A 14,048-nucleotide genomic window follows, 5' to 3' on the forward strand; every position below is an offset into this window, starting at 1 on the left:
ATACATTTGCAAGCCTTGCAGCCTTGTCATGCGCCATCACCACACCCAGCAAACAGCAAACATTATATAATACAGAAAAACATACATAACATTTCCACGAAGATCATTTGAATAATATTCAATATATGAATAGTATACATTTCAAAACAGACCGCAGGAATATGTTGTCTGTCTGGCTAAGAATTTATTATTTATTAATTTATTATGCTCTAACTCTTTCTCACCAGGAGATGGTGACATGACCTCCTTTTTAAAATCTGTGCAACTTCCAAGCTCTATGATCAGATTTTTTATGCCTATTGTAAATATTGCATTTCAACTATTTGAATGATATTTATATTTATGACCATTAGATTGATTATGTGTTTTTTATTCATGTTTATCTAGCATAATTGAAAGTATATAATTTTACCTATCGCCGGAAGCTTTTATGTGAGCTGTAATAATAATAATAATCACAAAAAATGATAACAAACAACCGTTAAAATGAGAACAATCAACGGGATTGGTCGGTCGATAGCCATTATCGGATAAAAACTACCATCTTGAACGTTCGAGTGGGAAAGGTGAGGGATTATTGGCCACGTGACTACTGCCAGCCAATCAGCGGTCATCTGTGCTGACCGGAATTGTCGCTTGGTTACAGGAGCTCTACGGTAGAGGAGAGCTAGCCGGCTAGCAGCGTCTCTCAATCCATTTTCTCTTTGTCACGGTATTCATATCTACCGTCAGCTCTCTGTAAGTATCTATATGAAATTGTATCTGTTTTATTCTGTTATATATAAACATCTTGATGAATGATAAAATATGAACTTGTGCGTGTTTTTTAAACATATAACGTTACGCATTTAGCAGCTAAAACACATGCTAGCAGGACAAGAGCGAACTAATCGCGTAAAAAAACATTTCGGACTTTTTGGATAATGTTTTAACATTGTAATGTAATTATAGTATATTGTTTATGTATAAGTATGTATTAATTATTTAGATAACAAGGCTGTTCATTGTTTTTATAATCCATATTCACACAATAATGCAGTGGGTGTTATGGGAATGGTTCTTGTAGAGATTAACAAAACAATTCTCCTTTTTACCAAATGTTAATTTTGTATTAAATGGTTGTTTAATTGGTCTTCCACAAATATAGATTAACGTGTAGTCAGCAAATGTGGAAACCCAAGCACACATACTGTTTCTTTGTCTTAAAGGAATAGTTCAACTAAATAATATTTTTGTTTTGTTTGTTTTTGTAATTTACTCTCCCTCATGTCGTTCCAATCCACAATATGATTTTATTTCTTCCGTGAAACAACACAAAGGTGTGTGTTAGACAGAACGACATTCTCCGACACCATTGACTTTCATTGTGTGGGAGAAAACCATGTAATGAAAGTGAATGATGGCTGAGGCTGTCATTCTGCTGAACATCTCCCTTTGTTTTCCACAGCAGAAAGAAAATTATATGGGTTTGGACTTTGGAGCAGTATCAAGATTGGTAAATGACAGATTTTCCATGTTTGTGTGAACTATCCCTTTAAGAATGAGATAATGGTCAAAAATAGACTTGGGCAGTGGATGAGGTGAGCGAGATGTGTGTCATAGGCATGTGTAGAGTGGCTCCAGCATCTTTGCTCCTTTATATTTACCGTTTTAAGATGGTGTGTTATTATTTGAATGCTTAAAGGTATAGTTTACCCAAAAATGAAAATTATCCCATGATTTATTCACCCTCAAGCCATCCTAGGTGTATATGACTTACCTTCTTTCAGACGAACACAATCTGAGATATATTAAAGATTTCCAAGCTTTATAATGGTAGTAAAATTTTGAAGCCCAAATAAATCAAATGAATCAATCACACCATTATAAGAATAATCCATACAGCTCCAGGGTGTTAATAAAGGCCTTTTGAAGCGAAGCAATGTTTTTTTTTTTAGAAAAATATCCATATTTAAAGCTTTCTAAATTTAAATAACTAGCTTTCGGCAGATGACTGTATGCATACTGATGGTTTTAGGGTGAGTAAATCATGGGATAATTTTCTTTTTTAGTTGAACTAACCCTTTAACTTAACTGTTATAAAAGCTTATCTTTTATAACACAAGTCTGTACAGTACTTAGCTGTTTCCGTTTTCCATTCTTGACTTGTTTCTTTAAAAATTAACTCAGGCTGGAGTGAAGAAGATTCTTGTTTAGTGCTTGTTTTATGTTGATTATCTTTTCTAGGTGCGAAGTAGAGACAGTCACGAATGGTGAAGATAGAATGCAGAGTTCTCAACTTGTTTTCTGTTCACTTATTGAAAGTAAGTGCATGATAGGAGTTTTAATTATGCCGATTACTAAACTTTTTTCATATAAACTACCGTCTTAGTATGTGGTGCAAGACCTGTATACTTTTATGAGTTTATAATCCATCCGATGGCCAAAGTCAATATCAACTGCAGTGGAATGAGGTCTCTTTTCAGCTGTAGGCTATATCCAGTAACCCTTTGGAGTTAATGGTGACATGTTTTGATTCACTGCACTTGCTGGTTGTGATGCTTTAGGATCCACTGCCCTGATTATTTATCGGTCACCGTCTTTTTTTCTTATTCCAGGCTGCACATTTATGGCGTTTGTCAGTGTGAGTGGAGACTTCTGCCAGGCACAGCACCTGGTCATTGTGGACAAGTGAACAGAGGGCCTGCCATATGAAGATTATACTACCTGACTGCCCGTCTTACATTCTGCACTTTCGGGGAGCATCTTTTTTTTTTGTCCAAAGTTGAAGTGTATGAATCGGTTCGAGCCAATCCAGGTACTAGAGAGCGAATCGTTTTTCCCTCTCTCTAGTGCCAACTGATCATCTCTCCTCTCCTGAATGGGGTAATTATAAATTGCGAATCAGAAGGATAGTTCCCTTCTTTAGTTTTTATTTTAAAACCGTGGGAGCGTGAAAGTGGTTTCCTTCTCCTGTTTCCCTTTTTTAGAACATTCAGAGATTTGCCTAAAAGTAAAAAAGCTTAGATATTTTGAAATCATTATTTCTACCCCTTGTAGAAGATTCGGAAGTTGTTGTTTTTTTCCCGTCAAGTACAATTAAAACTTCAGTTGAGTGTCAAAATGAATCGCCCTGCTCCTGTTGAGATAACTTACGAATGCATGAGGTTTCTCATCACTCACAATCCCACCAATTCACAGCTGACCAAGTTTACAGAGGTAAGTCTCTAGATGGTTGAGGTTAATATGAATAGCAATATTGACATGAGTGACAAAGCTGAATATTTATTTTATTTGTCACCATCTGTAAGGAACTGAAGAGCTTTGGAGTGCAGACGCTTGTCCGGGTTTGTGATGCAACTTATGACAAAACACCAGTGGAAAAAGAAGGCATTGAAGTTTTGGTGAGATCTGCTGTTAACCCCTATTAACATCCCTAAAGTTTCTGACTGAATTTAATGATCATTGCAAGTGTGATTTGTATGTTCTATGTACATATCTCCACTCTTATGATTGCACAAATTTCAGTGAATTAAGTTAAATGAAAATTACCCCAAGCTTTACTCACCCTCAAGCAATCCTAGGTGTATATAAATTTCTTCTTTCTGATGAACATTATTGGAGGTATATTAATTAAATGTCCTGACGCATCCAAGCTTTATAATGGCAGTGAACAGGACCAATGAGTATGAAGCTCAAGAAAGTGCTTCCATCCATTATAAATGTACTCCACACAGTTCCAGGGGGTTAATAAAGGCCTTCTGAAGCGAAATGATGCGTTTGTGTAAGAAAAATATCCATATTTAACAAGTTACAAAGTAAAATACTTAGCTTCCACCAGACCGCCTTCCGTATTCAACTTTGGAAAAAAGTGAATTGCGGACGTTGTGTCAATTACGCTTTTTTCAGAGGTTGAATACAGAAGGCGTAGGATGTAGCGTAAGTGTTTTAAACAGCGAGAGGAGTTACACTTTCCTCCGAACTTGAATACAGAAGGCGGTCTGGCAGAAGCTACATATTTTACTTTATAACCTGTTAAATATGGATATTTTTCTTAAAGGTGCCCTAGAATTAAAAATTGAAATTATCTTGGCATAGTTAAATAACAAGAGTTCAGTACATGGAAATGACATACAGTGAGTCTCAAACTCCATTGTTTCCTCCTCCTTATATAAATCTCATCTGTTTAAAAGACCTCCGAAGAACAGACGAATCTCAACATAACACCATCATTAATATGTACGCCCCCAATATTTGCATATGCCAGCCCATGTTCAAGGCATTACACAAGGGCAGCCAGTATTAACATCTGGATCTGCACAGCTGAGTCATCAGACTAGGTAATCAAGCAAGAACAATAGCGAAAAATGGCAGATGGAGCGATAATAACTGACATGATCCATGATATCATGATATTTTTAGTGATATTTGTAAATTGTCTTTTTAAATGTTTTGTTAGCATTTTGCTAATGTACTGTTAAATGTGGTTAAAGTTACCATCGTTTATTACTGTATTCACGGAGACAAGAGCCGTCGCTATTTTCATTTTTAAACACTTGCAGTCTGTATAATTCATAAACACATCTTCATTCTTTATAAATCTCTCCAACAGTGTGTAATGTTAGCTTTAGCCACAGATCACAGCCTCAAATTCATTCAGAATCAAATGTAAACATCCAAATAAATACAATAGTCACATAATCCGATGCATGCATGCAGTTTGCATGACGAACACTTTGTAAAGATCCATTTAAGGGTTATATTAGCTGTGTGAACTTTGTTTATGCACTGTTTCAGGCAAGCGCGAGCTCCGTGGGCGGGGAGCGTGAGCATTTAAAGGGGCCACAACCTGAATCGGCGCATTTCTAATTATGCCCCAAAATAGGCAGATAAAAAAAAAAATTGAGCTGAAACTTCACAGACACATTCAGGGGACACCTTAGACTTATATTACATCTTGTAAAAAAACGTTCGATGGCACCATTAAATACTTCACTTCAGAAGGCCTTTATTAACCCCCTGGAGCCGTGTGGAGTAAACTTTCTTGAGCTTCATACTCTTTGGTCCTATTTACTGCCATTATAAATCTCATATGCATCAGGATATTTATTAATATAACTCTGATTGCGTTCATCAGAAAGAAGAAAGTCATATACATATAGGATGGCTTGAGGGTGAGTTAGGCTCAATTTTCATTTTAAAGTGAACTAATCCTTTAAATCGAAATGTTTTTCTTTAGGATTGGCCTTTTGATGATGGTTGTTCACCCCCTGACCAAATTGTTGATGACTGGTTGAACCTTCTCAAATGTAAATTCAAGGATGAACCAGGCTGTTGCGTTGCAGTACATTGTGTTGCTGGATTGGGACGGTAAGTATTTTTAGGACAAATGTTGTTTTTTTGTTGTCTGTTGCTCAGTGATTTATTACACTGTCATTTTTGAGTTATCTTGATGTGCAGTAACACATTGTTCCTTTGTGTTGTAATGTTGTGAACCTCAACATTGATCTAGATCTGTTAGGGGAAATTTCTGTTTAATACACTAAAGTAACTTGACTCATGACTTGTTTTAAGTAGGTTTAAATGAGAACACAGCATTTTTTTTGTGTTCAGAGCTCCTGTCTTGGTGGCATTAGCCTTAATCGAATGCGGGATGATGTATGAAGATGCTGTCCAGTTTATTCGACAGTGAGTCACAAACAAAGCTTCTTTTCTTTTTCTGATTTTGTTGGTCATTTTCTGATTTGGATGATTATTTGTCTTTCAGGAAAAGGCGTGGGGCTTTTAACGCCAAACAACTTATGTACCTTGAAAAATACAAACCCAAGATGCGCCTGCGCTTCAAGGATGCCAATGGTCAAAACTGCTGCATTCAGTAGAGAAACATTCGTCCAAAGGAACTTTGGAAACTATTGACATTTTTATTGTTAGTGTTATGATCGGTTTTTATTTGGCTATTATATTAGACTGGGATTTTGCTGTATTACAGTGCCAAGCACACAAACAGGTTACACAGCATTGGTGTTTTTTTTTTTGACCAAACAGTTTAGCCAATCATGTAAACTCACAGGCAAAGCGCAATGTTTTTCATTGTGACAAACACATTGGTGTAATGATTGACTGCAGTTGTTAGTGTTTTATGCCCTCTCTAAAACTAGGTGTCCCCAGTTGTCTGGATTGTGTAACAACATCCTGCAGTACATGAAAAATTCACTTTGTTGGTGAATGTTTGTCAGCTTCTCCAAAGTTACATGGGCACAACTACTGTATCTAATGTTATAGATATTAAACATTCCAAGACACATTCACAGCACTATTGGACACTAGATTGTGGTGGTCTGTAAAATGGACAGATGAAGGAAATCCTAGTAATCCATCAACAAAACTTGTTCCTCTCTGAATGAAATGAGTCAAATTCATATAATAATAAAAAAATCAAATAATTTTATTTTGTTATGTGTTTACTCTCTTCTCTTACACTAATTTGGCAATAATGAGGGTGGAAAACATGAATGTTTACATAGACAGCCATGTGAAACACTTGAATCGTATATATATACAATAGATATTGTATACATATGGTAGTGAATTTCAATATTGATGTAGAATGTAAAGTAATTAAAATAATGCCATTGTACTATCGTGGGACGTTTAAAAATGTTAATATCATGGCACTTTTTGTTAGTACATATAGCATGTATCTTGTAAGTGCTTTACTCTTTTATGTTCAAAAGAAAAAGTGCTTAATGTTAAACCCGATGTTTAAAAAAAAAAAAAACAATATTTTTTGAAGAATTTGTTTTATAATCGATACCAAACGCAGAGAATATTCGTGTAATTTCGTATATGTGGACTTCTCTTTCGGTGGTGTTTTCTTATCTTGACCACGAGTCGGTGCAATGCAGATTCACTGGACCGACCGTAAAATGCATGATGTTTCGACGCGAATCATGAATATTACTTAATTTGGGTGACTGGGAGATTTGGGAAGTTTTACCGGTTTTTCGTCAGTATGGCATGTTTAATATTCATTAGCTTCACAGTAGTACAATTCGTAATTTCGTTGTCCGGACTGGTTAAGACCTATGGCAGTCCGTTTTATCATTTATTCTTTAAAATATCTTTTGTAACTTGTAACTAATTCCCACCCTTGTCCAGTTGGTGGTGAGTGCGCTCCAATGTGGCAGAAGAGCGCGAGTTCAGTCTCCAGAACAAAATGAAAACGATGCGATTGATTACCACAGATTAAGTCCATTTTATAATTATAAAGTTATAATACTTATACTTACATAATTACGTGTCTAATCCAGTTTGTTTTATTATTTTTCTTGCTGACAATCAATTTTATGGTCAACGAATGGCTTTTCTGAGGTATAGCTAATGTTACGAGGCAATATTTGCAACACTGATTGAACTGATTTGAACATGTGATACAGATTTCGGTAAGCTACTGTATCTTTCAACATATTTTCTCATGATCATTCATGTTTATTTAGTTCTGTAAAGTAGTAAAGAGGTAGGGATGATCGTGTTCAATATGGAAATTGAAGAACGATCCGTACGAAAGTCTAATGCGACCTCTGCTGTTGACTGAAAGGATTAGTCCACTTTTAAATAAACTTTCCCTGATAATTTACTCACCCCCATGTCATCCAAGATGTTCATGTCTTTCTTTCGTCAGTCGAAAAGAAATTAAGGTTTTTAAGGAAAACATTCCAGGATTTTTCTCCATATAGTGGATTTCAATGGCTACCAACAGGTTGAAGGTCCAAATTACAGTTTCAGTGCAGCTTCAAATGGCTTTAAACGATACCAAATGTGTAATAAAGGTCTTATCTAGCGAAACGATTTTCGTCATTTTCGAAAAAAATACAACCGTTTATGCTTTATAAACAAAATATCGCCTTGAACGTACTTCCCGTTTCTGCATTCTTCAAAACGCATACGCTGAATGTCCTACGCCTTCCCTATTCAACTTATGGAAAAAACAAAACAAAACTGGTGCCGCGTTCATTCCGTAAGTAGAATAGGGAAGGCGTAGAACACTTAGCGTAAGCGTTATGAAGAATGTGGAAACGGACAAGTACATTCAAGGTGATATTTTGTGTTTATAAAACATAAACGGTTGTATTTTTTTCAAAAATGATCGATGGTTTCTCTAGATAAGACCCTTATTACACATCTGGTATCGTTTAAAGCCCTTTGAAGCTGCACTGAAACTGCAATTTGGACCTTCAACCTGTTGGTAGCCATTGAAATCCACTATATGGAGAAAAATCCTGGAATGTTTTCATCAAAAACCTTAATTTCTTTTCGACTGACGAAAGGAAGACATGAACATCTTGGATGACATGGGGGTGAGTAAATTATCAGGAAAAGTTTATTTAAAAGTGGACTAATATCCTTTAAAATTATTATGTATTCCAGCTGTTGCTGGTACCTGTTTCAGTCATTAGTAGCTACTCTTTAGTTATCTATTCCAGTTTTCACTAAAAAAGTGGATTGAGGAGTTTTCAGACATTGCATATTCCATTATTATAATTATATAGGCATATAATAATCTAATGAATAGTTTGTAAATAGTACATAAATTAAAAATAGGTAGTCTACTAGTAAAATAAAAACGGATAAAACGTTTAGATTGTGTAAATGAATAGCTAAATGTTAAAACGGCTTGCCATAAAAACCTGCGCAAAACATCGAAGCCACTGGATTGGGACGCTGATGTGACGTAAATGACCCAGTTCAGATGGCGCATCCTTTCACCACATTCACAGGACCAAACTCATAACGGGCAAAGGGCTTGAATAACAGAATTAATCACTGAACTATTTGTCCTCGCTCCTTTGGGAGTTGCAGGCGCTTATTTATTTTTTTATTCAGGTCTCCCTGTTTGATTTCGCCATTCTGCAGTCATGATGCCGGTAAGTTTGTAACAGCTGATGATACTTTACTGGCGCTCGAACTCAGAACAGTCATTCAGGATCGTTACTGACAGCTCTGTCAACATTCATTCATAACTTGTGGAGGCTATACATTGCGTTGGACTGCGGGACTCCGTTAGACTATCATGAAGGAATGCGACTCATATGGCTTGTCACTCATAGGGAAGCAGTCATGCTGTATTTTGTCAAATGGCTGTAGTATGGATTTTAACATTAAATTTTGGGTTGCCTCTATTATCGGTCAGTTTTAATAATCACTGTTATATCTGTTTTAAAACAATAATAAAGGTATTACGCTTCTTTTGGTTGAAATCAGTTGGCTTACTACTCTATGATAGAGTAAATGAAATGCACAGTATGTAGGATATAATCTACATAAATGGCCCCAAAACATTTTTGGACACTCAAAAGAACTTGGAGAATTTTTAATAAAAGTAATGTTGGTCATAAATTTGAAATGTATTTACACCCTATTGGAGTATATTTATTCAGAATTTGAATTTGCAAAGTATTTGAAGTTAATATGATGCTTGGATAGGATAGTAGCATTAGGCTACTTTGTTTTAATTGATACTTTGCACACTTGATTTTATATTTTGTGTATATATATATATATATATATATATATATATATATATATATATATATATATATATATATATATATATATATATATCCCTTTCTTCCTTGCAGTTATAAGGAGTGTCTTACCAATTAGAAATCATGATGTATTTTACTGCTTTGACTGATTTCTTGTATTGTCATTATTTCTGTGTGAGAGTGATGCAGTTGTGGTTGTGTTGAATGAAAGCCTATTGGGAATATTTGAAAGCGCTGTGCAGTGAGCTGTGGAAAAGTTGTCAGAATTCCTAAATTGTGACACACTCACTCAGGGCTGTGTGCTTTTAAATCCCTCACACCCTAAATCCCAGAGCACTTTTTCCAGCCATTGCACAGAATATTGACAAGAAACTGCTATTTTATTCTCCATCTCCATGAGGCAGCAGACATTGTGCCTCAATAGGAGACATTAGAGCACAGATTACAGGGAGAGCCAGATGGGGTCAAAGGTCAAAGGTGAAAGAAAAGAGCATCCTCTGTACTGAAGTTAACCTTTCACCTTTGCACGAGTGGTTAGAGTTAATGGACTGCACGCTTCCCCTGTAGTGAATTAGACAGTCAAGAAATTCCTTCACTTTTGACTGCATGTTTTGCCCATTTTGCTTTCATTAGACCACCAGAATAATTCTGTGACATGTTAAACTCCGACACAGACATGTGCGATTAACCTCAGGACTTCAGATTGACATGTAAATGAAAAAAAAGTACCAGAGCTTAGATGTCCTTACATCCTGCTTGAGCTTAAGAATTGATCTTCAAAACACACTCAGATCAGTTTTTTTGTTGTTGTTGTTGTTGTTTTTTCAGATCTTATGTTGACTTATTGTGCATATGAATATTTATAAATCTAGAACTGCTGGATGGGCAAATGCAGAAGTTTCTTCCTTTGGGACAAGATAAATAAAATATCAAATATGATAAGCAAACAGAAATGTCTGTCCTTATGTTAAGTCAAAGTCTTTTCAGAAGTTTGCCACTTAAAATAAGTGATAGTTATTCTGTTTTGTACAATTGAAAAGTGTGAAAATAAATCTATTTTAAATAGATTAAAATAAGTAATAAAAAATATCTTTAAACTAGATATAAATAAAAATAATACATTTAACAGCATACCAAATTGAGAAGAAAAAAGTAATATTATTTTCTAAATAATATTTTACATTGGTGTAGTATATACAGTAAGTGCCGGTAGATTACTTACAAAATGTAGTCAGTTATTCCAAATTAAATGACAAAAATTGAATTAGTAAAATAATCCTTTACATTACACATTTAAGGTAATATAATCTGACTACTTTTTGAGTACTTTTGACCTAATTCATGTATCACATTGATTTGAATAGGATAATCTTGTACCATACTGATATAAAAATACAAAAAGATAAAAAATATATTCCATTCTTTGTTATCAACTACATAAAGTGCATTAAATACTACATTACACCAGGGTTTCCCAGATTGGGGTTCGTGAAGGAACTGCAGGCGTTGAGTTTAAAGCTATGCAATTAATTCATAAAAATGTAAAATAAATAATTTTAAACTAAAAACAAACCGCTTACTAAAAAAGAAAAAAAAGTACTTGTTTGTCTGCCTGTCATGTGACCATTAACTGACATCCTAGAACCGTGAACTTAATTTTATTATTTATTATTATTATTATTGACTTAATTTTATTATTGACCTAACTTATCAACTTAAAATCTCAGTGGGTTGGGTTAAATATGAAATTATGTGAATTTATACTTGAATGTGTTTGAAAGACAAAAGCTTCGAGTGAGAATTCAAATAATAGTTAATGTGTTAATCGGGAGCTGATTAGATATGAAATTTTGAGGAAACAGTAAATCCAGTGATGAAATGCTGTGTTTTCAGTGATATGACTAGTGCGAGCAATTCCACAAACCTGCAGTCTGATTATGAGTATTTTAAAACAATATAATCATTTTTGGGAATCTGATTATGCAGATTACATGTAATCAGTTACTACCCAGCATATAAATATATACAGTCAAACTGAAAATTATTCAGACATTTTTGATATATTTTTACTAGTGGGTGCAGGACACTATAGTTCATTTATGTAAGTGAGGATAGCAAGATACAGTAAACTATGATATATTATACCCAAATATTCTTCAGACAGTAAAACTGATAAAAATTTGGAACCAAAAATTATTCACTTTGACATGACCATGTTTTGCTTAAGTGTTATCTGACATAATTAAGATTAATTGTTTCTGACACAGTTTAACTCTGAGATCTTGTCATATTTTATTACCATTTTTTTTTAAACTATAGTGAATAAACTGTATTAATGAATGAAATGTTCAGGGTGTCTGAATAAATTTTGGTTTGTAAGTATGAATTTTAGGATGGGGGTCCATTGCATGATGATGATCATATTTGGGGATGTGTGGTGTCTAAAAGATTGAAAACCCCTGCCCTAAGTGATTGCTGGTGAACATGCACACAGTCTTGTGGTGTGTTTTGGCCTGTCTTTTGCACTGTGGAAGGCAGCATTCTGTCTGTGAGATTACAACTTCATCTGCACTCAGAACAGAGCGTGTTGGCAGCTCCGGATCTTTAATACGTCCCACATCACTGTAGTAGGCTGCTGAGCCAGAGTGTGCTTTAGTTATTAGAGTCCACGCTAGTGTTGCTCACATCTCCCCAGAGCCTCATTATTGAAATTGCGACCTCACGGCATTATTGCTGAATCTCGAAGTCTGCCGAGGGAATTGACTCCTGCGCTTTACCTTTGCATTTATGGTTACTTTGATTATTTTGTGACCAGTGTTGTTCCAGTAAATATTTATGATCTGAATGTCTTATATGTCATAGCTGTTACTATATTGTGAACTTCAACATGGCTGAAACGCTGTATTGAAGCCAGAAGCCAGTGCTGAAACTACATTTTTTAATTTACATCATTACCAAACATGATATAATGCTTGGCAGGTCATTAATGTAAATGAAATATTCAGCAGTGTCATAGTTACAGTAAAATTTACAGCAAAAACACAGTGAAAACAGTTATATTATGAAATGTTATAACAATTTAAAGTTTTCTGTTTTAATATACAGTATTTTACTTACTACACCAGTCTTCAGTGTCACATGATCCTTCAGAAATCATTCTAATATGCTGATTTGGTGCTCAAGAAATATTTTTTTTTACTATCAAAGTTGAAAACAGCTTTGAAACCATTATACATTTTTTTAAAAAGATTATTTTATGAATAGAAAGTTCAAAAGAACAGAATTTATTTGAAATACAAATCTTTTGCAACATTATAAATGCCTTTTGTGCCACTTTTGATCAATGTAATGCTTGCGTCCTTGCTGAATAAAAGTATAAAGTGTAAAAATATAGTTATATAAAAAAATAATATATTGTTTGTTCGTTGCCTCTTCCAGCATCTGACTTTCCATAACCCTCTCATGCACTCTTTTACAAGCTCATAACCTCACAACGCCAACCAATGTTGTTTTCCTACATGGAGAAAAAAAATCAATAATAAAACTGTGACTAATGATTATTGATTATGAGTAAGAGGCTGGAGAACGCTATCTGCGAACTTGGAGTTATTTATACATTTTCTTTCTTGATTTTTATGATGTTTTATTCTCAATTTTCCAGTTTCCTTTTAGTGCTTTTCCATGCCATCAAATCTAAAACTTAAATGTAAAATCCAAACATACTCTCGTCTGTTTTCAAGCTTACTGGTTCCAGGTGTCGGCCATTAGAGCGAGGAGCTGTCAGAGCCATTAAATGCTCAGAGATTGAGTGTGCTGTTTACTGCTGTTAACTGCACTTAACTATGCAAGTCTTTGACCAGCAGTGTAGTGAGAGGAACTGACATGTTTCCGTGGATGCAGTCGTTGCTATGGACACCCTATTGATGGCTCAGTACAGTAAATCAGGTGAGCATTCACAGTGTCAACAATCCCACAATGCTTTAGCAGGGGCACATGCCACATCTGCGTCAAATGAATAAAAAACACATATGTTGAGAAGTATGGGTATTTAGCAGTTTAACAGTATTAAATATTTAGTGTTTCACAAAAGTGTTTCGTTGTCTTTTTCTAGGATTTTCCACACAGAAGCATCTTATTCAATGACATGTTGTTACAAACTAAAGGAAGCTATAACAGTTTTTACAGTGGAAACTGGGCAGCTATACCCAGCCAGAGCTCTATTTGTCAGGACTGCCCAAGACCCACAGTGACAAGACCTGCCTGTGTCCTGAGATTTATTATTGACAAAGCATTGAGTGCTGCGACTTCACCTCCTTCTTTGGAATCAGAAAACCTTCTTCTCTGACTTGCAGGGTAGACACTGCGCAATCGCCACAGAGGGAGATAAACAAGAATGCTCAGTGCTTCAGAACAAGATGTTGGTTTGTCATAATAATAATTACTCTTACATTTTTTTTTCACTACTTACCTTTCTAAACTGTCAGATATCTGACATTTTGTTTCGTTTTGGTAATACTCAACTAG

At 35.0% G+C, this 14,048-nt stretch overlaps 2 protein-coding genes across 5 annotated transcripts in view; both read left to right on the forward strand.

Annotated features, from left to right (window-relative positions):
* Window positions 1–596: 596 nt before the first annotated feature.
* Window positions 597–6,424, forward strand: ptp4a2a (protein tyrosine phosphatase 4A2a). 3 transcript variants are annotated; one of them, XM_067368044.1, is made up of 8 exons: window positions 597–738; window positions 2,227–2,303; window positions 2,598–2,865; window positions 3,040–3,198; window positions 3,291–3,383; window positions 5,219–5,349; window positions 5,593–5,667; window positions 5,747–6,424. In XM_067368044.1, exons 4-8 carry the CDS (start codon window positions 3,103–3,105, stop codon window positions 5,856–5,858), a joined length of 507 nt encoding a protein of 168 aa, XP_067224145.1. In that variant the 5' UTR covers window positions 597–738; window positions 2,227–2,303; window positions 2,598–2,865; window positions 3,040–3,102; the 3' UTR covers window positions 5,859–6,424. The 3 variants fall into 3 exon arrangements, with proteins under 3 accessions (XP_067224145.1, XP_067224146.1, XP_067224144.1); XM_067368045.1 differs by having other exon boundaries at window positions 3,074–3,198; XM_067368043.1 differs by having other exon boundaries at window positions 2,598–3,198.
* Window positions 6,425–8,762: 2,338 nt separating this feature from the next.
* The window catches only part of ppp1r13ba (protein phosphatase 1, regulatory subunit 13Ba), a 53,510-nt gene continuing 48,224 nt past the window's right edge, over window positions 8,763–14,048 (forward strand). The window contains exon 1 of one of the 2 annotated variants that reach the window (XM_067367375.1): window positions 8,763–8,903. In XM_067367375.1, the coding sequence (XP_067223476.1) occupies window positions 8,895–8,903 (9 nt within the window). In that variant the 5' untranslated portion in view covers window positions 8,763–8,894. Of the gene's footprint in view, window positions 8,904–13,836; window positions 13,946–14,048 lie in introns of those variants that run through there. The other variant, XM_067367376.1, reaches the window with a different exon arrangement.

Source organism: Chanodichthys erythropterus, chromosome 18 (genome assembly GCF_024489055.1).
Source record: "Chanodichthys erythropterus isolate Z2021 chromosome 18, ASM2448905v1, whole genome shotgun sequence".
NCBI lineage: Eukaryota > Metazoa > Chordata > Actinopteri > Cypriniformes > Xenocyprididae > Chanodichthys > Chanodichthys erythropterus.